Source organism: Colletotrichum tamarilloi (assembly GCF_030869305.1).
Source record: "Colletotrichum tamarilloi strain Tom-12 chromosome Unknown Scaffold_18.1, whole genome shotgun sequence".
In the NCBI taxonomy this organism is placed as follows: Eukaryota; Fungi; Ascomycota; class Sordariomycetes; order Glomerellales; family Glomerellaceae; genus Colletotrichum; species Colletotrichum tamarilloi.
Genome location: NW_026849401.1, coordinates 627,931 through 654,147, shown reverse-complemented (window position 1 = coordinate 654,147; position 26,217 = coordinate 627,931). Strand labels below are relative to the sequence as shown.

General features: G+C 52.6%; 8 protein-coding genes across 8 annotated transcripts; 3 read left to right on the top strand and 5 right to left on the bottom strand.

Annotated features, from left to right (window-relative positions):
- Nucleotides 1-797: 797 nt before the first annotated feature.
- CTAM01_06638 (endo-alpha-1,5-arabinanase) lies at nt 798-2,379 on the bottom strand (the record flags this gene model as incomplete). Its single annotated transcript, XM_060522665.1, has 4 exons — nt 798-883; nt 934-1,546; nt 1,718-2,052; nt 2,226-2,379. Coding segments are annotated over 4 exons (1,188 nt in total), but the record flags the coding sequence as incomplete, so codon positions are not given.
- Nucleotides 2,380-7,409: 5,030 nt separating this feature from the next.
- Nucleotides 7,410-8,032, bottom strand: CTAM01_06637 (uncharacterized protein; the record flags this gene model as incomplete). Its single annotated transcript, XM_060522664.1, has 2 exons — nt 7,410-7,938; nt 8,007-8,032. The coding sequence occupies 2 exons, from the start codon at nt 8,030-8,032 to the stop codon at nt 7,410-7,412; spliced, it is 555 nt and encodes a 184-aa protein (XP_060382923.1).
- Nucleotides 8,033-11,793: 3,761 nt separating this feature from the next.
- On the top strand, nt 11,794-14,868 carry CTAM01_06636 (uncharacterized protein; the record flags this gene model as incomplete). The annotated part of the gene is made up of 2 exons (XM_060522663.1): nt 11,794-13,169; nt 13,233-14,868. The coding sequence occupies 2 exons, from the start codon at nt 11,794-11,796 to the stop codon at nt 14,866-14,868; spliced, it is 3,012 nt and encodes a 1,003-aa protein (XP_060382922.1).
- Nucleotides 14,869-16,426: 1,558 nt separating this feature from the next.
- On the top strand, nt 16,427-16,666 carry CTAM01_06635 (uncharacterized protein; the record flags this gene model as incomplete). Its single annotated transcript, XM_060522662.1, has 1 exon — nt 16,427-16,666. The coding sequence occupies one exon, from the start codon at nt 16,427-16,429 to the stop codon at nt 16,664-16,666; it is 240 nt and encodes a 79-aa protein (XP_060382921.1).
- Nucleotides 16,667-18,066: 1,400 nt separating this feature from the next.
- On the top strand, nt 18,067-18,781 carry CTAM01_06634 (uncharacterized protein; the record flags this gene model as incomplete). Its single annotated transcript, XM_060522661.1, has 2 exons — nt 18,067-18,120; nt 18,230-18,781. The coding sequence occupies 2 exons, from the start codon at nt 18,067-18,069 to the stop codon at nt 18,779-18,781; spliced, it is 606 nt and encodes a 201-aa protein (XP_060382920.1).
- Nucleotides 18,782-19,376: 595 nt separating this feature from the next.
- Nucleotides 19,377-20,930, bottom strand: CTAM01_06633 (diphthamide biosynthesis protein 2; the record flags this gene model as incomplete). Its single annotated transcript, XM_060522660.1, has 1 exon — nt 19,377-20,930. One exon carries the CDS (start codon nt 20,928-20,930, stop codon nt 19,377-19,379), a length of 1,554 nt encoding a protein of 517 aa, XP_060382919.1.
- Nucleotides 20,931-21,441: 511 nt separating this feature from the next.
- Nucleotides 21,442-22,692, bottom strand: CTAM01_06632 (glycerophosphoryl diester phosphodiesterase; the record flags this gene model as incomplete). Its single annotated transcript, XM_060522659.1, has 1 exon — nt 21,442-22,692. One exon carries the CDS (start codon nt 22,690-22,692, stop codon nt 21,442-21,444), a length of 1,251 nt encoding a protein of 416 aa, XP_060382918.1.
- A 2,401-nt stretch (nt 22,693-25,093) lies between these two features.
- Nucleotides 25,094-25,635, bottom strand: CTAM01_06631 (uncharacterized protein; the record flags this gene model as incomplete). The annotated part of the gene is made up of 2 exons (XM_060522658.1): nt 25,094-25,494; nt 25,560-25,635. The coding sequence occupies 2 exons, from the start codon at nt 25,633-25,635 to the stop codon at nt 25,094-25,096; spliced, it is 477 nt and encodes a 158-aa protein (XP_060382917.1).
- Nucleotides 25,636-26,217: the final 582 nt, after the last annotated feature.

Sequence of the window (26,217 nt, the reverse complement as noted above, 5' to 3'; positions counted from 1 at the left end):
ATTCTTGAAGGAAGATGTTGACGGTGCAGTACAAGGTCCCACCCATTGAGTGCAAACTCAATGTACAACAGGGTGCGATTGGAATTGAAGAATACGAAGACAATAGTTAATCATTGTTTAGTTGTTTAGTTTAGTATGAAATACGATGCGCGCAAGCTGATCACATATAAACTCTGCTTTAGTTACTTTAACTAATCAAACCCTTGTCCAGACATGCTTGCAACGTCGGATACACCAAAGTCGAGTCTCGTGGTGCTTCAATCTGTTCACATGGGGAAAGAAGTTTCTATTCGGAGGTTCTGAAGAAGAGGAGGAGGACCTAGGTGGCAGGTTTTACACGAGACGTATTGCTCCCAGTTATTCTTTAGGTAAATAGTAAAAATCATCGAATTGCTGCCGGATTGTTGAGGGCGACAAATGATCTGATAAAGTACAGCCTGGCTCCATCAACGAATGGCGGCCGGTAGCGTCATGCATAACCATAGTCTAGTCCTCCCGCCTGAGGGGAAAGAAACCCCAAAAAACTGCCCATCGAGACAAAAGGGCAAGTCGTTCATCTTGAATCTGAGTCAGTTAGAGTCAGAGCCGGCAAGCGTTACGGTGGGTAGTAAGTAAACACACACAAGAGGGGGTTTGATAAGGAACCAACATCACACACTCCCATCGGTATAGAAATGATATTCTGGGTCGCAAGGTTTGTACATGCCCCTCAGCACGTGTGGAGCTATAATATGAACAAGAATATAACAGCCATCATCCACCGTAACCCTCACTTCCTTCCGTATCTAAGGATATACCTAGACAGAAGGCCAGCCGCCGGACCACGAGATGACATTCCAACCAAATAGAGTTTGAGAATCGGCATACCCAACGTCGGTGTTCACTAAAATAGTTAGACTTGATAGCGCATTGAAGCCAGAATTGACTACTCACTATAGTGATAGTAGAGGACCGCACCACGCTTGGGGTCAACCAAGACGCCTTGGCCACCGGGAGCATAGATTTTGTTATGAGATGGAAGAAGAAGGGTGCCACCGCCGGCCAGGCAGCTCTTGCCGCTCTTGTCGGTGTAGGGGCCATTGACAGAAGAGGCACGACAAACGAAAATCTTATACTCGTTTCCGGGGGTCGGGCGGTTAGCGTCGAGACCGCAGCAGGAGCCTGAGCTGAAGAAGGCCCAGAAGGTGCCGCTGCGCTCGTAGACGAAGGCACCCTCGACAGGCTGAGGGGCAGTGGTGTTCAGAATGATGTTGTATGGATTACCGTTGGCTTTGGTTGCAGCCGCATTCAGAGGCACTTGGAAAATGTCCTGCCAAAAGGAGCCAAAATTCAGGAAGTAGTTGCTACCGGACTTGACGAGCTGAGCATCGATGGCATTGTAGCGGCTGCCGGCTGAAGAAGCGACCCCGGTGGCGCCATGATCAGTCCAGGAGCCAAACTCCATGGTGGTGGAGGTAGCATAACCGATGGCCGAGTTTTGAACGCCGAAAGAGGAGACGGTGTAGTACAGAATGTACTGATCGCCAACTTTGTTCACATCAGGAGCCTATCCGAGACAAGATCATGAGTGTGTGCTCTAAAGGGCCGACAGTTTTTCCAGTCTCGTCGATTCTGACCCCGTTTATTGATGGCTAGACGGAAGATCGAACCCTTCAACCGGAAGGCCGAGAAAAGTGAAGGTACGAAAGGGAGACAAGGAAGGCTGGACCAGACATACCCAGAGATCATCATTGCCCTTGAGATTGATCTTGCTACCCGATGGCAAGGCAGCTCCTTGGTAGGTCCAGGGGCCTACCAAATCGGGAGCCTTCCAAATACCGATCTTGCTGCCAGTTTCGAAACGAAAGTAGGTGCCATCATCGCGACGGACAACGGCAGGGTCGTGACTCCAGCACTGGCCGGAGCAGGCTCCCGGATTACCGTAAGCCTGAACGGTGGCGCTCAGCAGCGCAGCTGCGAGTGAAAAGATGGAACCGAAGCGCATGATAGAGACCAAATTGTTCGACACAGGCAGAGGAACAGTTGACGCTATGCACTGCTGGAAGAGAGTGACTAGCAGAGAGATAACTTGGGATTGCCTGAAGAGAAGAGGTTCGCGAGGAACATAATAAGAGAAACTTTAAAGTAGGACGGGAACATGGAACCGGTTGCCATCTCTGGAAGGAACCGAGATCTCGCCATCCGAACTCCATCACGGAGGGTGATACCGGTACACGATAGTGTACATCGTTCCAGGCTGGGGGAGCTCGACTGGCCCTGGGTAATAATGTGCCCTGCGGCTTGATTGGCGGAATTCGAGCTCGCTGTCTGCGGCAGGCCCTTGTGGGCGGCGTGAAGATAAAGACGGGCAATATACTTGGAGCAGAGCCTAGGATTGACCTGGCCAAAGAGATGAAGGGGTGGTTAAAGGTGGTGCGGTGGACCGATACCTATTGTATGGCCAGACGGCGTCTTCGGCGGGCTGACCATTGACTTAAGTCACCAACAAGCTGCCTACGAACATACGAAGTGTCCGTATCTGATGGGATCGGGGCAAATAAGCAACGAGGGATGGGCAAATGAAAGGATAATTAGGCTATGACGGCTTTAAGCGAGTAAGAAACTGCCATGCGTGCCGTCGTCTGTGGGTAGCAAAGTTCAGATTAACGGAAACCTTGGAGAGTGGGAAGACCGTAAACGAGCTGGCCAGACAAGGTACAGTAGTGTATTGGTTTGTCGAAAACTGGCTCTCCGAATGGTGCGCATGAGAGGATGAGACCGGTTGACAAGGGAATTTCGAGTCTTGAAGGGTAAATTTGGGGCTGGTGAGTGCCGGCCGTATGCAGCCTGCAACCCTCTGCATGAGAAGGGCCGTCTAAAGAGCAGACGAACCCCGCGATTCAAGTCCCGTCACGATGGAACTCGCGCGGAATCTTTCCCCTATTGTGTTCAAGTAACTGTACAGATAGGCTCTATGCGTCGAAGAGTCTATCACTGCAGAGCATCCAACCATCCATAGACTGTGTTCGTGAACAGATAGACGACCGCAACAAGCGCTCACATCAAACGGAAGTATCCGCATCGAAGGAGAGATTGATCGTGATGAAATCACCGGAAATTGGAAGGGTTGAACTCTTGTGCATTGAAACTCCTCCAAGAAGCCTCATTACCCTTGCGATGGTTTGTTGTCCGAAGCTCTCTGACCAAGACCTTGTCTTTATGCAGGGATAAGACGGAATTCGCCATCGTCAAGCAAATGGGTGAAGAAAATAGGGGAGTTCTGCCCGCCATGGTGGCATTACATCTGGAGCCGAAGGGGGTCCGAAGCGAGCGGCCCAGAGAAAAGGGGGCTTGGATTGTGCCCAAGTCTCCAGGTTCAGGTCGCCTACCTCCCTTGTATTGTTTTCTTTTTATTTCGCACTCCCCTTTCATCCTAGGTCTGGTCGTCGTACGCAGTATGTGCCTGTGTCAGAATTAAGCTTCATTTTGGGGCTTGATATCCGTGTGCAACGATGCATCCATATCCATATCCATATCCATATCGAGAGGCTTAAGCTGTATTCGTAGACTGTACGCATACCTATTCGCCGTCTGCTCCATGTCTCGGTTGTTCGTCCGGATCAACGCGATCAACACGATCAGCGGTGTCCCTGTGGGCGAGGGAAACAACGTGTTTGCCGTGCTCGGCAGAAAAACCTACGTACTATGTATGTTATTCAGTGGAGTTTGGTAACGTGATGGGCAGAACCCCAGTTCACACGGGCCATGGCAGGGAGTAAGAAAGTCTCCGTTGGCCGTCACCTTGGCCTTTGTCGGAGGCTCGGAGGCTCGGAGGCTGGGGCCAATCAGCCCCGATCTACTCCGCAGAGTCAGATTATCAAAAGTAAAAAACCAATATCCGTACCGTGTCCTCATGATAAATTTAAGCGGCTACGAAGAAGGCAACTGACTTTGGCTTCCAGGCGATGAGAGCCTACTTGACCACACATGAAGGCGACTTGTGGCTAACCTTCGGGAATGGTATCGATGTGTTGATCAATCACTGGTACCGACCACCTCATCGTCGGGCTTTGGCATCCAGCTTGGACTCGGAGGATCGGGAAATAGTTTGGCGTTGTGAATTTTGGCTCATGGGTGGGCGAAACTGTGGGCGACGATTTGGAATAAGATGGACACCGCGTGGGTTTGGAGGAGGTAAATATTCCGAGCAGCGTCTCCCATAAGATGATGGCTCCACTCCTTGTCAATAGTGTACGGGGTACGGATACGGGATACATATATGGTACGAGTATCTGTGTCATGGTGTTCATAACTTCATATCCATTTTCAACAAAAGCAGCATCACGCTGAAGCCGTCTTGAGCGCCGTGCGCGGGCCCGCCCGCTCCCTTTTTCACTAAATCTTCGCCCTAATGAACGGACAAAAAAAGGGAGGGGAGGAACCGGATCTATTTACTCCGTAAAGGGGACATTCGGGTGTCAGAACCGGAGAGCTCAAGCGGACTGCGGTGGATTGTCCCGCTCAATCGGCGGACAGCCCGAGGCTGTCCATTCTAGATGTCATCAGCCATTCCCGAATCACCCAGATCTTGCGGCGTGTCAGCCGGAGCTCGACGGACAAAGGGCCGGTGTCTAGCCACCATTGTCCATGTCGGCCCTCCTTCGTGTTGGCCCCAGCCAACACATCCATCTCGAAGCTGCGATGTCACGGCCGCCAAGGGATCATCATTGCGTAGTGGCGGCCATTTCATCATGCGTTCACATCTCCGATCTGTACGTATATTAGGTTGGTCCCTTTGCGAGCCAACTGAGCCTGCTACGGACATGGCTTTGAGGGATACTTATGCCGTCAAAAACCACAGCTCCCACTCGAGGGCTGACTCTTGACCCCTCCAGTTCGGACCCTACATGTGTGGATGGTTCAGAGCTAGAGGGCGTGGCTTGGTTGATTAAGAAAGTGTATGGCAACGCGCTTCTTGTTACGGGCTTACCGGGGCCCTGCTGCCTCGTTGGTCTGACGGATCCCTGGCTGCAGTAGGCTTCGAATGCTCGCACTCTGGATAGCCGCAAAGAAAAAAAAAAAGGGGGGGGGGGGGCTTCATGGCGTTGCAGGAATGTGATGCGGATGCAGCCCGGCGGAGGTTACAGTTTGAGGCACGCCCGGTGGTTGAATCCTCATGTTCGTACGAATATGGCGTCGCAATCACAGGTTCATAGTGGTTTTGATTCTGTATCTGTACCAAGTTCTATTGTAGCTTGACTGCGCGTGCAGCCTTGCAAAATGCACATACACCAGTGCCACCAGTCATCAAGCTGTATGTTGAAAGACATGTAGGTCAGGAATGCGTAAGTCGTGGCACAAACTAAACTCTACACATAATAATCCTACTCGCCTACCTACCAGGTGAGAAGTGTCACGGCTCACCTGCGAGCAGGGTCCACACGCCGGACCCACTGGTTCGAGGTCAGGGCGGAGGGGGCAGGGCTGCTATCGTCGATGGATGCCATGTGGCCATGACTGATCGGCAAAGAGTCACGGACGCACGCAGTAGTTTGTTAGTTTAGGGTCCAAGACTCCAAGGGCCCAGGGCCCAGGGCCCAGGGGAGGAAGGGGGCGGGGGGAGAGGAGGGGAGGGACTTGGGACATGAGGAACCCGGCGCTCTGGATCTGTTACGTTACCAAGAGCCGTCAAAACTAACATCTGCAAACTCATCGTGTACCCATATCTTCAAGCCTGCTTCTCACCGTCTCTCTAGACTCAAAGTTCATTCAATTATCAGTGTCAGTCCCGCTTCTCCGGACTTCTCGCCAGGCGATCAACTACCTCTTACACTAGCTATATTAACTTCAGTATATTTTCTGTATTCGTATAACACCGTTGTAGTATGAAGCATACTCTGTGCACAGCTGGTATCGGCGACATGCACTCCATCTTCCCCCATTGTAAAATCGCTGTTTCCAATGGCTCCTACGCCATATCTATCGGTTATCCATGATCCTGGGGGCTTCAACTTTTGGCAATCCTTTGAAACTAATTCCGCTCGGACTTGTTCCTGGCACAATCAAGCCAGGAGCTATATGCTGTACGTTAGGGTGAATAGTCTGACGGAATACGCCCGCCGCTTTCGCGCGACGGCGTTTGGAGGGTGATTTGGGCTTGCCTTGTTAGTGCTGACCAGGACGTGCCGCCCATCTCATGATGGCTGGGACGAAAGCACGGCACAAAGAAACGTTCATCGGGAGGAGTAGACTTTCAAGAAGTCCAGGAGCCACTTGATCAACTATGTTGAGTTAACTTTGGGATTTCCAGCTGTCTAACCTTTGCTGGCCTTCCACGGTAAACAATAGGGGTGACAGCCTGACCGGGTCCTGCGAACTGGTGACGACAGGGTTTCCGGCCGAGAGTTGGGGTGCAGCTCACAAACTCCCACATGGTGAGATGCTGTAGTGCAGCTGACACGGAGGCTCCAACCCTGAATGATGCTACTTTGGGAGCGTCGTCTCGCAGACCTTTGGCTCCATCTCGCCCTAGTCAAGTAATACACAATGCAAGAGATGCGGCCCTTGAGAACCTTAGGCGATATCGAGAGGACGTCTGCGCCTTGCGTCCAATAGACAACGGGCTGCGCCAGTCTCCCCTGGATGGATGGAGGGCTGGTAGGCTATCTGATGTTGCGTTTGTACTCTGTACGGATAGAACATGAAGACTGGTACACAACCAACCCAGCCGAGGCGAACCGCGAACATTGGGCCAAGTTCCTGAATTGCGTCTGGCAGCTTCTAGATGCGGACAAAGAAGCGATGCAGTGGGAAATTTGACATGGGGAATGCCATTAGTTGTCGTGGCTGTCTATACCTACGACCTACTCCGTACACTACAGGCTACCAGTCTCTGGACCTTGAGGGACTGAGCATCACATATATCAAGTCAATCTCTAGCCTTGGGAAGCTGAGCAGTCACAGGTTTCCACGGTTCATATCAGGAAGCTGAGCAGCGATCGCGCGCCTTGGAGATTCGGACCAAGTACGGATAGTTGTCCTTATCCGTATGTACTACGTACCCCATACACCCAAGATGGATACTCAGCATGACGGCCAAATTTGCCTGCATTAGTGCAATTGCGACTGCAAGGGGCATGTCCTTTGTGATCGCTGATAAGGGGCCAAGGGCGTCGGGCTTGCAACGGTTTCTGTTAATGAGGACCTTCTCTGCAGCGTTGGTACTTTTGACTTTTTCTGTGTTTTCATTTCTTTTATTTCCGCACAAGATGGGAAAAGGCGGTTGAAGAATGAGGCATAGCGCGTGTGGAAATACAACCTGGAAACAGCAGGCCAAGCTTGCGTAGTGGTACATAGGTATCCGTATATAGAGGGGATTTACCCCTAGATTGTGACGCTCGTTGCCATTCTCACTAGCCCTCTTGTGTTTGCTATTTGCCTGCATGGGTGTCGTGATTATGCTTCGGCTGATTATCTGGTTGAGTGGATGGGCAACAATCATTGTTGGGTCTCTGTGCCTTGTGCCCTGAATATATGTAGTGCTCCGTATCCGTACATTGCACAGTACGACCACGACGACGACAAATGCTTACACTGCGAAGCAAATTGGACAACATGGCTCGCCGCGAGTCGACGACAAGGGTGTGACCGGCGTCGCCATGTTGCATCCTCGGCGACGGCGACACAGTCCCTCGAGGAACCAGAATGCGACCCAAAGACTTGGGTTCAATGGAATATGGGCGGATTCCTGGAGCCCTGCCCTCGAGGAACCATGCATATTGAAACATTGCAGTCTCAACTCGGGGGTTGGGTGGGCATGAAGGTGGATGGCTCATCCGATGGGAACCTCGGATGGACGGATGCATCGCAGTTGGGGGCCAATCTCGGAGCAAAAAGAGGAGTCGACGAGCATTTCTCTCTATCCATCTGTACGGAATATTCGTCCATGCGTTGGACATCTTGGTAACATCTTTCCCAAGAGTGAGCCTCCGTCAGCAGAGTTCACGGTGATATTGACATGTAATTACCAGTACTCGATAATTGTCACCTGCATGGCAAAGTTAGAAACAGGACGCGACGATCCATGGCATGCAAAGGGCCCCATGCCGTGATGATCTGGACTCTGGAGTGACAATCTAGCGTTGTTCGTGCCTATGGATACCTCCTGATAGACACAACAAGCGGCGTCTCTGTTGAAAAATTGCAGACTTTCTCCTTCCCAATCTAACATGTCATATTAGTCAGTCAGTCAGTTAATTAAATCAATCAGCGAGGCACAATCAATCGGACTGGGAGACCAGGGCCTGGATCCTTCTGGTCGCCGAGCGTGGTGCACTCTTTATATACTAAGCCGTCTTACTCACTGTTTAACTCCATCGTTTTGCATTACTAAAGGATTACTATAGTATATATAAATATTACCCTGCCCTCGAATTCCGTACTATTTAACTTTAACCCTTTTCTTACCTATCCTTTCCTCTATTCTACCCTCTCCCTTATTAAGGGATCGCTAGAATCGTAATTTTAATAACTTATTAATAAGCTAGTACTATTATTTAAAAATAAATAACTTATACTCGTATATAAGTACTAGGAGTCTTATTATTATAGAAATAGTAATAAATATATTAGAGTACTTAAGAGAGCTTTTTAATAAATTTTTAATACTATTTAAAGTTATAGTCCTCGAGCTATAAAAAGAAGCTAAAGTATTATATTAATACGGCCCTATTCGTCTTATTAATACTAATAATAGTCTTTTTAATATAAAATATATTATTAATATTTTATAACTACGTTATTACGCTTTATAAATCGTACTTAATATTAATAAAGATTTTAGTATTATCTTTTAGTTCGTTTTTTAGTTTTTTTATTAAGGTCGTTATTGTAAGGTTAGTTTAGTTATTAATATTTTAATAAGCATTTTAACTTAATTTAGAAGCTCTTATAGCCCTTAAAGAGAGGTTTTTAAAGGACTTATAATTAAACTTTTTACTTATTATAAGTAAAGCTATTATAATTAAAGCTATAATATTATAAACCTCGATAATAAGTAGTTAGTAATATAGTTATTTTTTTTTTATAGTAAGCTTAAAAAAGTATTTTAATTTAAGTACTAAGTAAGTACTATACTATTTTATTAAAACTATATTCTTATACTTATAACTTAGAAAGAATTAACTTTCTTCGATAATAAGGTACTTAGAGCCGTCTTATTATATACTTTATATAGCGTCGGGCTCTTGGCAGTAATTACCCTTGTTCCTGGGCTTTACCAGGGCCCCTTGCGGGACAAAATCACCAATGGTTCCAGTCCATACCGAAGAAGACTGACTGTCAGCATTACTTCGGGTACAGAGTGCAAGGAAAGAAGAAGCTTGCAAAGACTTCTTCTGGGGTCGGCCGCTGGCGTTGGCGCTTTGTCATAGCCGGGGCGTCCCCCACGAATCTACCTTGCTGCCAGTCTCTACTCCGTATTCCCTGGGAACGCGACATGGGGACAAAGAAGCCTTGGAAAGATGGGGGCACGAAGCCTGGTCATTTGGACTACGAATATCCTCGTTCGGAGACGAACCAAACCAATGTCAAGCAGCAGATCCCTTCCAAAGTACGAACAGGCATGGCATTCTGTGTACAGTAGTGTGCATAGCGGGTTCCGGACACCCAGGGTAGATGACTAGGCCAAATCGGCTGCAGCTTTCGAGTGTGCAGCACTGCAGATGCCGACGGACGGGACGGAGGACGAGGACAAGGACGGCGTTGGACGCTCGGTTCAGCAAGGGCTGTATCCGTATGGCCGGCTCCTAGCCAAGGCAAGCAAGGCCATGTAAGGCCGAGCAGGGCAAGGTACATGTCAACGGGCGTTTTTCAGGTTGGCCCAGCTGCAGAAGAGACAAGCCGCGAAGGTGACGGACGCGAAGGCTGGAGTCTGAAGCAGGCATGACTTGGATATCTGGGGGATATGCCCCCTTCATTCTCATTCTGCGAGCTCGTCTCATTGACAGTGTCAGTGTCAGCTTACCTTGGTCCGCGTGTGACCCGGTGTCTTGCTTTACTTCTGCTGCTTTGTTTCTAGTTTGTTATTGTGTTTCCCTCTTTGCAGGTTCACCATCTTACCTTACGACTGGATCAGCCACGCGCGGACTCGACGAAGCTGTCCGAGAACCGAGTGATTCCCATACTTCACCGGGCCGGCCGAACGACAACTAGCTGCGTACAAACGGGCGTTCTCCACGCAATCGCTACGACACTACGGATGTTAAGGGATCCTTCGAGCAGAATCCGAAACTTGAGCGGTGGCGCGAATCCCACACAGAAACAGCGATACTCTGTTGACTCTGGATCGGGTTTCTCGGCTCCTACGTATAAATCGAGTACGCACCACGTCTGCTTGGCATCGTTCGGTCGTCGAAAAAGAATTGAATTGAATGGATGCTGCTGCTGCAAAGAGGTCTGTTTTGTGATCTTGGCATGCATCCTTCTTTCCATCCACGCTGCTCTCATCCGACCATTTTCATCTCACCAAAACGCATCGAGTACCTACCTGACCGGGGCCTTTCATGATCCACAAACTGTTTTTGAGCGTACGTGAGGAGTCATTCTCTTTGCTGCCCGAAGCCAATTTCCTCTTTCCGCTCTGCCCTCTGAACCATGCTGATGAGTGACTGCCTTTAGTCCCGTCGTCCAAGGTCCCATTCATCTGAAGCGGAACACACCGAGCGAAGGAAGACGACTCTTTCCTAGATACACAACCTGCAGAAAGAGAAGATCCGACGGGCGAAAATCAAAACGAAACAGACGATAGAGAAGAGGGAGAAAAGACAAGGTGGAAAAAAAAACGTAGAAGGGAAAACTCGGCCGCATCCGCCCATCTCAGCGGGCGCAATAGACGCACCACAAACGCCCAAGACACCCTAAAACGGACCGTCATTTGGGGAACGACACGCCACAGGAGCAGCGCCATTGCCCCCCCCCCCCCCCCCGGGCCGGGAACCTTCTACCCCAAATCGGCTGGGCTCCCCGCTGTCCGAACCCCAGTGCTCACCAACTCACTCTCACTCTCACCCTCACTCTCACCCTCACCCTCACCATCACACTCGCTCTCTTCACCACCTCTCTCATCTGCGTGACTGGGCTCACCTCACCAGGCTCATCTCAGGGAGCACCCGACTGCAGCAACAAATCCTTACCTGTCCCGTACCTTACGGAGTACCTACCTTACGTTGGTTACCTCGGTACCTTATCAGAGTTAGCTCCCTCATTCCATGCTCATTTCGACTCCCTACCAGGTCCCCCCAAAGGTACCTTATCTACCCATCCAAAGCACCAATCAGGGCAATTTGTACCTGAGGTTCCCTGTACCGATTACATTCCGTACTTAGGTACACTACGGAGTAAGGTACTCTGCAGCAGTGTACCCTAGGTACGGTAAGGCACCTAAGGCAGGCACTTGCCAGGTTAGGTCTTTTAGGGGACTTTTGAGTCGTCTTATCTTATCTCGACTCACTCTGGGGGTGGGCTGCCATTCACTCACCTCTGTCTGTCTGTCTGTCTGTCTGTCTGTCTGTCGTCTCTCTCCCTCTCTGTCTCTCTCAATTTCATCACTTCCTCTTCCTCTACGGAGATCCTTTGTGCAGCTCTTCTCACGTCTTGAATATCGACGTTCGCGACAGCTGCAGTCGCTACAGCATCCTTTCCACACCAAACTCCTGGGATAACCTGTAACTCGTTCAGACCGGGACTGGCCCATCCACAGCGCGTGAGCGGCTCTTCGTGAGCAAGGCCTCTTTACCGGCAGAATCACCCGTCAACATGTCCGGCCGAAGCGCCTATGTGCGCAAGAAGATCACTCAAGCCGAGAAGGAAAAGGCGAGGGCAAGATCAAATACCGGCGGCATAATAGGAGAATATGAAGACCTCACCATCCCCGAGTTTCCGCTTCCCCAGACCGGCGCATCTTTACCCGTTGGCACCGGCATCGGCACTACAAATGCACGCTTCCTCAAGTTCTCAGAGCCTCCACGCGACATCAAGCCAGGCACACCCAGCATAGGCAGTGGCAGTGGAAGCAGTGAGGGCGGCCGTCGTGACGGGAGCTCCGGCCCCCTAGACGACTTCGCCTATGCCCGCGCCCGGAGACCTACCATCAAGACGGAAGACGTCTCGGGCATTGAGAAGTCGGGTTTGCGAAGCAGGCTGGACAAGAAGAGCGAGGATGTACGGAGAGGCCTGGCCAAGACTTTCACCTTCAAGCGCAAAGACAAGGAACTCGACTTCCGTCCTGAATCCGTCGCTACTGTACGCCCGGGTCAACATCAGAATCCCGCCCCAATGTCTCCCACGGAGCTCGACTACACCTATGAACAGTTCAACATGGACACGATGCAGCAGATGCACATACAGCGGCAGATGCACATGCAACAGCAACAGCAGCAGCAGCAGCAGCAGCAGCACCAATACCACATGCAGCACATGCAGCACATGAATCAACAAATGCGACATCAGGATATGGATCTGCCTACATCACCACCCCCGGCATCGAAGCTGCCTCCTGTGCCGACCACGCCGCCCATCAAGCGATGGATCGGCGCTGGAAGACCTGTTCAAAGGTGGAATAAGCTACGCAAAGACCCCGAACTGTGGGATCCGAATGGTGATGTTCTCGTCTTCTTCGGGCACAAGGGCCAAGCCCCACGGCCGAACCCATCCTTCAGACTATCCTCACACATAATCGAAGCGACCGAATCGAGGTATCTCATCACGTTGCTTCGGGAGGGCACAACCGAGGAGGACATCTACATGCCCCCATCTCCACAGGGTGCGCCACCCATGCTTCGGCCACACATGCGCGGTGGGCAACCGACACCGCCCATCTCGGAGGATCTCGGCGAAGCTGACGGGCAAATTTCATACGAAATGTACTTCCCGACTCCTGCAAACATGACCAAGACAGAACAACTCAGAAGCCATATTACAACAAGAAACGTCTTTGCCTTGCTCTATCACGCATCTCTGGTCGGGTTGACGCTTCACCAGGCTCTCTCCGACCTGCACATGCGATTGGATGCCTACATGCCACCGGACGCGGACAACGTCGGCATGATCTTGAACTATCTGTCAGCCCGGGGAATAGATGACGTGCGCAACGACCCGGAAACGGCTGTCAGCTTGCTGGCGTGGTCTGAAGGGTCAGCTGTGTGATGGGAGGAGGGCTGGCGGGAGAGTTTTCTACACTGCGCCGGCATGTACAGCCAGCTGGAGACATGCGCCGACTTCAAAGACCTCACGCCCATCACCCGCGCGCTCCTGGAGCGGGCATGTCTCGAGACGCAGCTCCGCGTCCAGGCGGCCGAAGAAAGACTCGTGGAGTTCCAGTATGGCGACCTGTGGCCGGCAGGTGTTGGTGGTCAGGCAAAGGCGGCTGCAGACCGTTTACAAAAGTTCTTCTTGAACCACTACCTTCACTCACAAGGAGCGTGGCCGCCGGCTCAGACAACTGGTCTCCCAGACTCCGACGGCGAGGACATATGGCTTACAAGGAGCGTGGCACAATCATTGCAAAAGGACTTTGGGGCGCTGTATGACTACCTCGTCAACCGCGATATTGTCTGGGACATGTCCGAGGCGCGATCAGGGCGCAAATGGATGATGCAGAGCGAAAAGGACAAGGGATTTGACGCCGACATCGACATTCCCATCACAGACATCCTCGTCGAGTTCGACAATAAGTTGCGGTTTCCACATATCCCTCATCCATACCCCATGGTACCCGAATCCATTCCGCCAGCGCCGTCAAAGGAGAGCTCCATGTTCAAGAAGAAGACTGGCGCAGGTGCCAACAACGGTGGCCGAGCGGGTGCCCTGGAACGACGAGTTCAGTTGGCATACACCGAGGCCACTAACATTTATATCCTTGGTTCTGACTTTACACAATCGGACCTAATTGACGCCTTTGTGAAATTCGAAAAGAGCGACAGTGTCACTGAGGTCGATCCGGCCGTAGCCCGACGGGGACGTTGGGTTCTGATCTACGGCATTCTACAGACGCTGGCGAGTGTGTCGGTGGACGCCCCCAACGTGCGATACCGCGACGGAGTGCCGTATCATCTGTCTCCGCGCCTCAGGGGCACAAGAGTCCCTCCGTGGAAGGGCTCCAGCACGACAGACGAAGCCTCGCACGAGCTATCTCACTGTTGGATAGTACAGCTCAGCTGGAACACGCCGAACAACGGCGGCGCTGAGAGTTCGGGCGGACCGGGCAATACCAGTCCAGTGCAAAACCTCGCCCGCCCATTTGCGTACCCGCGCGCCCCGGCTTCGACGACATCGCGAGGGTCTGGGTATCAGACGACCGGGACCCGGTCCATCCACTCGACGGGTTCGGCGCCTCATTTCAGCTCGGCGTACAGCGTCGTTAGCGAAAGCGACACAGCCAGCAGCATCCGTACACCAGCATCCAGTCGACCTGGTACCAACATGAAGAGAGCGCAGTCGCGAGATAATGTCAAGGGCCTGGGCGGCGGACCGGGAAGCATGCGCAGTGCCGCCACGTTTGGCGGCACCGGCGCCGGCGGCGTAGAGCGAGGAGAGGCAATGGAACTGCCCATTCGAAGGCGTGACTTGAGCGCCTTCTTGGATAATAACGGCTCCCACGGCAATTATGCGCGATCCAGCAGCGCCTCGCAGCACGAGCAGCAGTCGCTCCCCTTGCCAAGCAACATCACGGGATCAGGAGGCTTCCTTGCATTCGACGACACGTTGGATAGGAAGAGCGCGCGGGGTGGGTATAGTCATGGACGAGTGAAGCGCGAGGGGTCTGAGACGGACAGCATGGCGCCACGAATTCGGGACTTTGATTTGGATGTGATTGATGATCATGAGCCATGAGGTGGACGAGGCTAGGGCAGCCAAGCCATTTTGGAGATGGAGCTGGCGTGATGGGACGAAATAATTTTTGTATATATTCCTGAGCTGATGCCAGGTGGCCAGTTGTAGATATCTTGGGCTGGCTTTGAGTTTTCTCTTTATTTGGAGGTGGACATAAAAGTTGGAGACGGGATAGTTTAGTTAGTACCTTGCTTGTGTTGATTGAGTGATACCCGCCAATTTGCTCGTACTGTTTTTTGGACGAATGAGATACGAATCACTACCTGATTGTCGCCAGTCTGACCTACCTTGGAATAGATACATGTGATAGCATTAGAAAGGGAGGCGTGAGTGAGGTGTGATATTGGATAGACTGTAGCTTGTCTGGACGCTCGTCAAGATGGTTTGGCCCAGACTGGTTAATCGGGTCAAGGATCCTTAGCTAAATGGCCCCCTTCTACTTGGGTTGGAGGTCAGAATAGGGATGATTAGGATCACGAGGATCGTGGCACAGGAAAAGGCGCAATTCAGAGACATTTGTTGGTCGTCAGAATCGACGGCGGCGGTGACGTGGTGTACCCATCCAGTAGCTTCTCGTTACCATTGTCCCATTCTCGTAGTCTTGAGACTCCACTTGGGCCGAATCAGGGCCGTGTTGCTGCCGTGATGTTTGAAGCCGTCGCCGGCGATGCGGAGTGCAAGCGTGAAAGAAACCATACTCTGTGCATGCACGTACGGATGCACTCCGTAAGGTACACTACGGGTCTACATACTTGGTATGAAGGCGCGAGGAGGGAGAGACGATGTCGCGATGGGATTTTGAGTGGGAGGGATGGGTCGAGGCCAGCGGCCCAGCCCCAGACCCCAGGCCCCAGCCACCTCATCATCTCCACTCTTTTATTTTATTTTTCTTTCCCCCGGCGGTCATGGTGGATGATGATGACCAGCCCCGCCGATTTTAGGTTGGAGTGGTTCCTCGTGCAACAGTACCGGGGGTCTTGAAAAGACACAGGATTGGCCGAGATGATTGCAAAACTCCACGTTGGATGAGTTGTTTGCCGTTGGACGGTTGGGGACTTGGGGTCTGCCTGTCTGACCCTGAGGCTGCGAGTGTCTGGACCATGAGTCTATGGCTTTTTGCTGGCCGGAAAACCAAGGTCTCGTAAGGTGTATGTGGCCGTACCAAGCTGTGTTACCTCGACTGAGATACCTCAACGGCTTCTGTTCCCGGATCGAATGAGCGAGTCCGGCCAGCAGTAATGGTGTGGATAGACAATGCGATGGGCAGAATTGACAGGGCAAGAAATCAGCCATCAAAAATGAGCGCATCGCCCGGTTGTTTTCTTCTCCATTCTGCAGCACCTTTGATTGGAGAGACTGGACAGTCTAATCTGTAAGATGACGGCCATGTATGCGTATAGATGCCGGCGAGAGAGTCGCGAAGAAAGATGGTGTTTTTGTGAGGTACCTTGCAGAGTAGGTACCTTGCAGTGCAGGTAAGGTGCCATGATACTTGGTGGACAGACACGACAGAGTACCTTACCTCGCAGTAGGTAGATGTGTACACAGTAAGGTACCTATGGAAGCAAGTGCAGGGTGGAAGGAAAGTGCAAGGGAAGGAACTGGGCAGGCCGCAGATGGCACCTCAGGCCTCGGCCAAAAGGGGACAGAGAGGAGGCCGATCGCCGACGTCATTGCTGGTGACGCACCTCACCTCACCACAGCTCACTTCAACCAGGCTTCATCAGCAAACACCTCTCTCTTACCTCACAGTCCTCACATTACTTGCCCTTTACCCTCTACCGAGTTTTCGGGCTAGATCTTACCTTACCAATTGAAGTCAGACATCCTTGGTCATTCGTACCGGGTGCAGAGTACAGAGTACATTACATAGTACGGGGCGGACACTCGAGAGAGAAATCAAGGGTGCTCGGGCTCCCGCTCTGCGACATGCTTGTCTCCAGTCCGTGTCATTGTTTGACGGCCGTTTGCTCGTCCCTGGCCCTTGGAGACAGCCATCAAGTAAGGCCGTGCAACAATAGCCATACCCAACAAGCCATGTCTGCCTGTCTATATGCATATCCAAGGTGCGAGAGAGAGAGCGCGAACCGCTGCACCGAGCTGCGCAGCCGGAACCCTCTTTCTTCCACCATAGTGATTCCCGGACCCATGTGAATCTGTCACTTTATGAGATTGTGAGGCCTTCATCCCCGTTCCTACCTATTCCGTCCCATCGCACACCTGCCTCTCCACCTCATGGTTGATCCAATCCACACGAGTGCGAGATTGAAATTTACAGACAAGAGTGAGAGTGAGAGTGAGAGTGAGAGTGAGAGCAAAATATGGTAGATACAACAGGAAATGACAAAAAGGCGGGAAACGGGCAGGGTATCCGGCATCTTGGATGTTACATTGGCCTTCCTTACCTTACCTTTTTGCTGCCTCACCATCCATGAATGAAATGCTCGACCATTCTCCTTTCACCTTGCACTACACCTTGACATCTCCATCATCCTTGGCCCATGCAATCCTTGACTGGCAACCCGCGATCCAGCCCAACCCCCCCCATTCGAGTACCACACACCAACGAATTGCACCTGTTTACCACCACGACGAAATAAACCTGGCCTTGCGCATTGCGACTTACCTTGCTTTTTTATTTCTCCTCTCTCTCTCTCTCTCTATCTACGCACACACACCTACACCCACGCGCATACTCCCTCGCCCACCCCCCGGTCTAATTTTGCTATTGCTGCCCACCCCGGATGGGCTTGTCCCAACTTGCAACTTGCAAGACTTGCTGACCCAAACCCAAACCCGACCTGCATTGGCTCTGTTTCTGGCTCACACACGCAAGTCACGCCTTGTTTATTTAATCACCCTTCCCACCCCATCCCAACCACCCGCCCGTTCATCTGAAAGGGCTCTATTAAAAACAAAACACGAGCGACAGAAACCCCCCTCCCCCCGAGCTAGCGGGACTTTGATTTTTTGCTTTCTCACTTACCTGCTCTACCTACCTTGGCAGCTCCCCTTCATCGATAGCCTTTGTCTTTGTCGATCTCAAGACTCTTTGAATCCGTAGTCGCCTGTCGCAAGCGCAATAACAATAATAACACCACCGCTACCGCCGGCGCATCTTGTCGCAGCTTGTCGCATCTTTTCCACACAGCAACCGGTAGCTTCTTGCCTGACCGTTTGGGCTCCCAACCGCCCGCCATGTTGTTCGCCGTCATGTTCGCGGCGACGCGATTCCTCCAAATCGTCACCTTGGTACGTTTTCCCCCTCGTCGATACATTAACTCAACTACTCAATTTTCTTATTCTTTATTTTTTTGTAAAGAAAATTTCAAGTTTTGTTTCAACTAACACAATGTCACAGATCCCAACCATGGGCATGCTCGCCTGGTTCGTCGATGGCTTCGTAAAGCGCAACGTTATCGTCCCCGACTCTATCCTTGTCCTCTTCATCGTCTCCGTCCTCGCCCTCGCCTGGGCTATCTTCACCCTCTTCAGCTATCACCGCAGCAGCACAAATGCACTCTTCGTCGCAGTCATCGACCTTGGTTTCGTTGGTGCCTTCATTGCCGCCGTCTGGTACCTTCGCGGCATCAACTATGTCGACTGCACAAACCTCGCACGCGACGGCCGCTGGTCTGCAAACTTCCCCGGCCTCGTCACCATCTCTGGGCCCCGCTTCAACCTCTTCACCGATAAGCCCTGTGCCATGCTCAAGGCATCTTGGGTCTTTGGCATCATCAACACCATCCTCTTCTTCTTCACCGCCGTTCTCGCCTGGATGCACGGTGACCGCCTGTCCTCCAGCTACGAGCGCAAGTCCTACCACCACGGCCGTCACCGCCGTCACCGCTCCCACAGCCACCGCTCCCACAGCCGTCGCAGCTCCCACTCTCACCGTCGCGTCTACGTTTAACATCTCTTCAACCGAGATTGACGATAATTGCAATGCATTTCTTTTTTTTAGGGGGGCAGGGGGGGGGGGGGTGGGAGGGGTAGGGAGGGATTTGACGACTTGTACAAGAACGAGAAAAACAAGAAGACAAGATAAAGATACCATGACATGATACGATAGGATGTGGAGAGTATATGACCGATGCTCAGGGATGGTTCATGTAATTCCAGCGACCCGGCGCATGTAGTGGACGACATACTCGTTTATGATGACGAATCTAACGGCATTAATTCACGACATATTTTTTCTGCCGTGCTTTGCCTTTGCACAGGCCATTATCGTTTGCCTGTATCCGGCTTGGTGATTGTCTTGTATTTTCTCCTCATCCTTACCACACTCAGAACGACTGCTTGGCTTGGCCGAACGACTGGCCGTGAGGTGATCTGCGGTGGGTGTGCAGGCCAAATCGCACTTTCAGAACACGGCAGCAATGACATGTCAAATCACGATGGAAAAATTGGTATCTTGAGGTTCTCACTAGTAGTCTATGTGTATGTGTGTTTTTGGTACCCTGCCCTGCGCCGATTCAATGTAACCCGTCAGTCGTCACTCTTATTCATGCCCTGCCAGCGTCCTCGCCAACCGTATAACCCCGCGCAACACCGCTCCGGCCATCCTCGACGACGGTGCTGCTCTCCTCGTCGTAGTCCGTTCCGAGACCCTGCCACGTCCGTTGCGATCGCAAGTACTCGGCACCGGGGCTTAGCACGCCGTTGATGGTGGCCACCTCGCCCATTGCTCTTTTCACCAAAGCCGACTCACCAGGCTTTTTGCTGCTGCTGCTGCTGCTGCTTTCCTCCTCGTCGTCGCCGCCGGTCTTGGGTTCGCTGTTGGCCGACCGTATCGGCATTCTCATCGGCCGACTGGCCACCAGCTTGCCGGTGCGCAAGTCGTATTCTGGCGGCGCCGACTCGTCCTCATCCAGCTCCTCCTCCTGCCTGACCGCGTCGTGGTCCATCTTCTCGATACCACCCCACCACTCGAGGCCCCATACGCGCTCGCTCTCAGGCTTCAGCGCCACCTCCATCTCAAAGGGCGTGATGACGGGCTTGAAGAACCCGGCGTCCTCTTCCACTAGGCCGCTCTCCCAACACCCTACGACGACCCAGCCGTCGACCTCGGCAAAGTTGGCCAGCTTCGCGGCATTCAGCTTGCCCACCACGACCGTGTAGCTCTTTTTACCAGCTTCGGCGATACGCCGGCGTAGGAGGTCGATGCTTCCGAGGTAGTTGGACACGGAGAGCGTGTTGACGAGGATGCCCACTACACCAGCCGTGGCCAGGGTTAGCACGCGGGCGAAGCGCCGACGGAGGAGGGCATTTGTTGTTCGTGTTGGATCGTCGGTCGACAGGCTCGGCGTCGAGAGAACATGGAGAGAGGCCATGCGGGTCTGGAGCGCGAGGAGGAGCGCTGGGGGCGGTGTCGAGATGTGGAAGAGAGAGTGCTCGGACAGGTCGGTAGTTGGGGGGGCGTCCGATGAGGAAGAGTCGACGATCTTACGGTTTGGGATCGTGCCGGTCGGGTCATGTGTCACTTCGGTCTGCAGCAACGCTGTGTATCCCGCGGAGCGCAATTTCGTCGCGAGGGGAGCGACATGGTCCTGATATGTGACGTCGGCCACCACAACCACCTTGTGCTGCTTGTCGTGGAATTCTTTAGAAAAGGCCTCGACTGCTTGGTCGATGTCGAGGGTGTGCCGCGTAAAGACGTAAATGACGGGCAGCCTCGACGTCGGTGATAGGCATGAGCGGCCATAGTGTACGACAATCTGGGCGTCGGCGTGCTCGGCCGCGATCTCGTCGACGCAGCAGGCGCTGTAGGACGTGTCGGCAAGGATGTACACGCGATGGGTTTCGCTGCCGCCCAGAGCTTCCGTTAGCGCCTCTGCGACCCATGAGGCGTCACGTAGCATGGCGTCAGGGAACTGGAGGGCGACGCGGTTCCAGCCGCCCTCCTTGATTTCGCGCGCCGTACGCTCAATCTCGTAGACGGAAGCGAGCTCAACTTGGGTGCGCTCGGCGGTCGGTGGAGGTGGGGGCGTCGGTGTCGGGTCTTCAAAGGTGTGTTCGGCGGGCGTCGAGAGGACGGGCGCCGCTGATAGTTCTGTCATGGCCGCCAGCTGTTTGCGAAGACCAAGAAAACCTTTTTCTTTCTGGTAAACGGGTTGAGGAAGAGGAATCAGTCGATGGCGGGGTCACGCTAATGGCGGGGTACTAAAAATCAAGGTCAGGCCCAGGTTCACCTTGTCGGTGAGCTCGGTGTAGATATGTTGATTAAGCGATACCCACTTTGAATTGGAAACTCTTGTAAGTCGATTGGTCAACGATCTTCTCTACTGAGCACACCGCGGGAGGCTGTGGGCGGCTCTCGTCTTTCACTGGTAAAGCACACAATCCTAATATTGCAATGCCCATTGGGATTGTTCGTTAAAGAAGATAGCATGATTATTTTTGGGGGAAATCACGACCGATTTCATAACCGATTTCTCTGCTTCTCAGCTGATACTGGTGCTTCTACGGATGTTCTTCCTTAATGTTGATCATTATCGTGAAAAATGGTATTAGTTTGGGACCGAGTTTGCCTATTCTATGATATGTCCTCATTTCAGAGCTTATAGGTACCTAGAATAGGCCAAAACAATTGGCGTAATAGGTGACAGTGGCACTCCAGTCCGAAAAGATGCTCAAGACACCAACATCTTGGGCAAGCACGTGGAGCAGGTTATAGACATCGCCGTCATTGTTCGTGACGTTGGCGATGGAAGTGTAGTAGTAACCGCCCTTGGTGTCGTCTCCGAGGAAGCCAGAACGCTCCAAAGACCATGAGATGATCTTGAGACCCAGCTCCTTGGCCCTGATCGCATACGAACTGGGCACAATCTTGCCATCTTCGACGGTGACGAGGTAGTACAAAGGAGGGGCCATGATCTTGACACCAGCAGCAGCAAACTGGGTCAGGTTGGCAACGGCTCCCGGGTAGGTCTCAGGGGTATCTCCACTCTCGTCCAAGAGAACGCCCTGCTTGCCGAACTCGGGCTCGGCCTTGAGCCAGTACAGGATATCAGGGTAGAAGAACGACTGAGGCCAGACCCGCTCAGGGGCAATGCCGGCTTCCTTGTACTCATCAATCAGCTGTTGCGCGTACTGTTCTTGCGTGTAGTCTCCCTCGAAAGGCATCTTAACCTCGGGAACCTTGAGCTCGGGAGTGAATTGAAGACCTAGGTCGTTGGTCATGGCGATGTGTTCCTTATGGGTCATAACGGTGCCGCAGGTAGAGTACAGGTCGGTGCGGTATCTCGGGGTACCAAGCAAGAAGTCTTTGGGGTTGACGGCCGAGGCATTGAAGCCATCCATCTTGCTGCAGAGAGTCTTGAACTCGGCGACGGTGATGTCCGAGGTGCAACACTTGGCGGTCGCGGCCGTACCGTTGCCGGCGGGGGTGAAGGGAATGGTGCACTTGGCGTTGAGTTCGGGTATGGTAACGATGTTGGTCGTCGTGTGAAGATCGCACTGGGAGTGACGGCAGACTAGTTGACGGTCCTTGGTGAAGGCAACATCGCACTCGAGAACGCCAGCACCCATACGCGCACCGGCAAGGTTTGATTCGACTGACTCTTCAGGGATCATCAGAGTACCGCCGCCACGGTGCCCAATGCTCCAGCTGGAGGGCTTGATGGGCTGCTCTGAACACGACTGCAGTTTTTCCTTAAGAGGGCCCTCGTCCATGTCGTTGACCAGCCAGTAGGGTCTCGGTCCCAATTGAATGCTGGTGATGGGCTTGTAGACAGGAGCTGGCTTGGGACAAGGGACAGCATTGACTTGGCGGGAAGCGACAGCCACGAGGCCCGAGACGACGATGGAGTTGAAATGCATCTTGACTGGTGGTCGATGATGATTTGTCGATGTCTCGCGCAACGAAGGGACACAGCGATCAACAGAGAACTCGCCGGGAGCAACGCCGAGGGAGAAAGGACTGCGAAAGCTGGAGCGGGAGCTGGAGATGAGAGAGACGGAGAAAGATGGAAGCGGCCGGTCGCTTGAGCGGACGCGAGTCGAGGTGACCCCGTCTTATGTAGGTCGGTCTCCAGGAGCCTGAAGAGCGTGGTGGTTGTTCTGCCAAGACAACCAGCAGCTGCAATGACGGATAGCTCTGATGAGGGCCCCCGGGGTAGAATACGTGGTTTAAGATGACCGACGCATTGCTAGTCTCTCAACGTGATGCTGAGCAGTTCGTGAAAGGCTGCAGATTGGATAGGCCCTGGCAATATGCCGGGCCACATGCTTGCATTCGGTATAGCCGTCTGATGTCTTCCCTGTGATGATTTAGTAGCGCATGTGTATGTTTCCGTCCCGTGTATGGAGTAGGTCCTTGAAAGACAGGGGCAAGGTCAGCACCACCCACAGCATTCGCAGCGTGGAATAAGATGAATGGGGGGGGGGGGGGTTACACAGTTGGCCGCAGAATGCGCTGGGTATCAGCACGTGTCAACGGAAGGATCATGTCCCTAGAAAGAATTGAAGATATTGCGCAGTAGTACTGTAGAGTCGTCCGTCCGTGTAGATACCATCTACAGTATGGAGGAATACTAGCCTCCTCAAGTTTGTTTGCTTCCCAGGACTATTACCCTACCTTAGGTACTCTGTACTGTGAGTGTGTACTGAAGGTTGTAAGAGAGGGCAAGAGTGAGGGGTCAACGGCGGCACGGCCCCACTAGATGTCCTTGGCGGCCCCGCACCTGCTATGGAGCAGAGCTGCGTGTCAGAAGGACGCCCCCTCATTCGCCAATTGGGCCATCCCAAGCTCTGATCCCACCCACCTCACCTCGGGGCTGATAAGGAAGGAAGGTTGCCATCCCACGTCTTCCATTCATCCCAATGAGGTGCCCTACCGCTGCTGCATACCTTAGGGAAGGTAAGGTACCTCAAGGTAAGGTAAGGTACTCAAGTACTTAGGTCACTGGTTGCATCTGATGCACGTGCCCGACCTGCAGACACACCGAGGTGAATTCTTGACCGACGATACCGGACTCTTGGCCGACCGGGCAGTTCCACGGCGGGGGCTTACCAACAGCTGTTGCTCACCTCACCGTTCAAACCCGACAGCTGTCTGTTGCCGCCGAGCCCATCATCGTCGGCCGGCGTCTCCGGTGCCAAAAAACCGTATCGCCGTCTGGCGCAATCTAACTACCTTACCTGGTAGTCTCCCGTACCACGGTATCGCAACCAGAGCGGATCACCGCCAAGACGCCATTATCAGCCCCACGAGTCATTGGCGGCGAGCGAGCCCCCCCCCCCCCCCCCCCCCCCCCCCCCCCCCCCCCCCCCCCCCCCCGCCCCAACACCAACAACCCCCCCAACCCCCCCTTTTCCCGCCCCCGCGGGCGAGGGGGGGCGGGCGCCCCCCCCCCCCCCCCTCTCTCTCCCGGTACCCAGATAAGGCTCGAAAGCTTCGAACATCTTCATCATCCGTACGAATTCTTCATCTGTCCGGCAGGCTGGGATAATGGGGATATCGCAAAGTACTAGAGGACACTCGCCTCCTCACTACTCCGTAGACATCACACTTCAAGACCCCGACGTAGAAGCCTCTCGTTTGAATCTTGTATATACAAAATGCTAAAGTCATCAGGAACCGCCCTCGGACTCTAGGAACGGAAACAAAGATGACCCGCAGCTCCATGTTGAACATCATTCGTCAGTTTCACATTTCCGAAATTTGACGGGATATATTAAATAGGCACCTGGTGACTATACACTCTGTTTCTATGAAAGCACAAAGCACTTCAACAAGGTGAATATTGTTCAACGCACGGAACAATACCTTAGTATCAGATATCACGCTTGGATAAGGTGGCCAATAAATGTGATAGTTATAAGCCTGAATCTTATTCAGTTATATAAGCTACTGTTCTAGCAGGAAATGTTGAGCCACACGAACTAGATGCAGCTGGGTTTCAGATAACATCAGCAGTGACAGCGGTGGGCATCCAAAATATTTCACATGCTTCACGGTTTGACAGATGGGATTGGGGTTTCCGCGTAGCATGATTCATATTATTAGGGTATCGATAGTGATCAAGATTTACATTGATCTGGAACCTCACACCCCCAAAATGTAAACGCAAACCGTAACACCAACTCAGAGTGGTGGATAAATACACCGGGAAAAACAAAGCCCATAACTCCGTTTCATACTTCGGGGTATTTCCACGTCATCCGGAGGCCATCCAAAATCAAGCCGAAATGTATAGCGTTCATTATGGATTTTAATCGTTTAAGCACCGGGGTAGGCGTGGTTGTGCTTGGTGGCATGCCCGCGCGAGCGCATGGCCTCGAGAGTGTCGAGAACAGTGAGGAACATGAAGATGGCCCAGATGAAGAAGGCAAAGGCGACAGCAGCCTGGGCGGAGCCGCAGTACGTGTTGGCGCCGCAGTGAGGAGCTCCGACAAAGACAGCCAGGGCGATGGCGCCGGCGAACCAGAAGATGGTGGTAATGACAAGCAGCGCGAGGGAAACGAGCTTGTGGAAGAGGCGGGTCATGTACAGAGGGGTTAGGCCGACGTAGGCAAGAACGAGCAGCGACCAGACGGAGTTGAAGATGAGGAAGTTGACAATATCGGGAGAGCGAGACCACCAACCGCTCCAGCCGTTGTAGCCATTGTAGCCGCTGGCAACTGTGATGGTGTAAGTTTATGTATCGATGCAAGGCCGAACTGGGGAGAGAGAGGAGTAAACATACCATATGAAGTAAGGCCGAGCTCGATGATGGAGAAGACGGCTGCCACAATGTGGGCAATGGGCACGAAGGAGACCATGTTGAGAGTGTGAATGGTGCCTCTGATAGTAATGTAGACTGATGGAGATGTCGCAGATTTGGGAGAGGATCAAGAGATGGCTGGGTTGATGGGCTTAGTTGAAGGGATAGAGACGAAAGTATTTTACGAGCACCTGGCAGAGGCAATGGTATTGAATAAGTAGTGGGCAAGAGGTGACAGAAGCTGGGCGAGTTTTCCCTGTTGAACCACGAATTATTAGTTGATAGAATGGCGTCAGATGGGGGGGTGTGGAAGAATAGCAACAAAAGGAAAGATGGACGCACCGCACAGGAATTGGCTGCCGCGGCTTTCACGCGCCGTGCAAAAGCAGACAGAGGGCCGTTGAATCGGGCTTGGTGAAGGTCACCACTACGTAGTCATCAGGCGAGAAAGGTCTAAGGCAGTAGGGTACCTATTTACCTACCTACCTGCGTGAGGACATTGGATGGAGTTGACGATGCGTAATGGGAGGGGTGTACGAATGCCGTGCGAGCCTGTGAGGTGAGGTGAGGTGGAAGGAGGGTCGAGAATGACGTGGTTCCAGCTGTGGGCATGACCTCATCGTCGACCTTGGGATGCCTC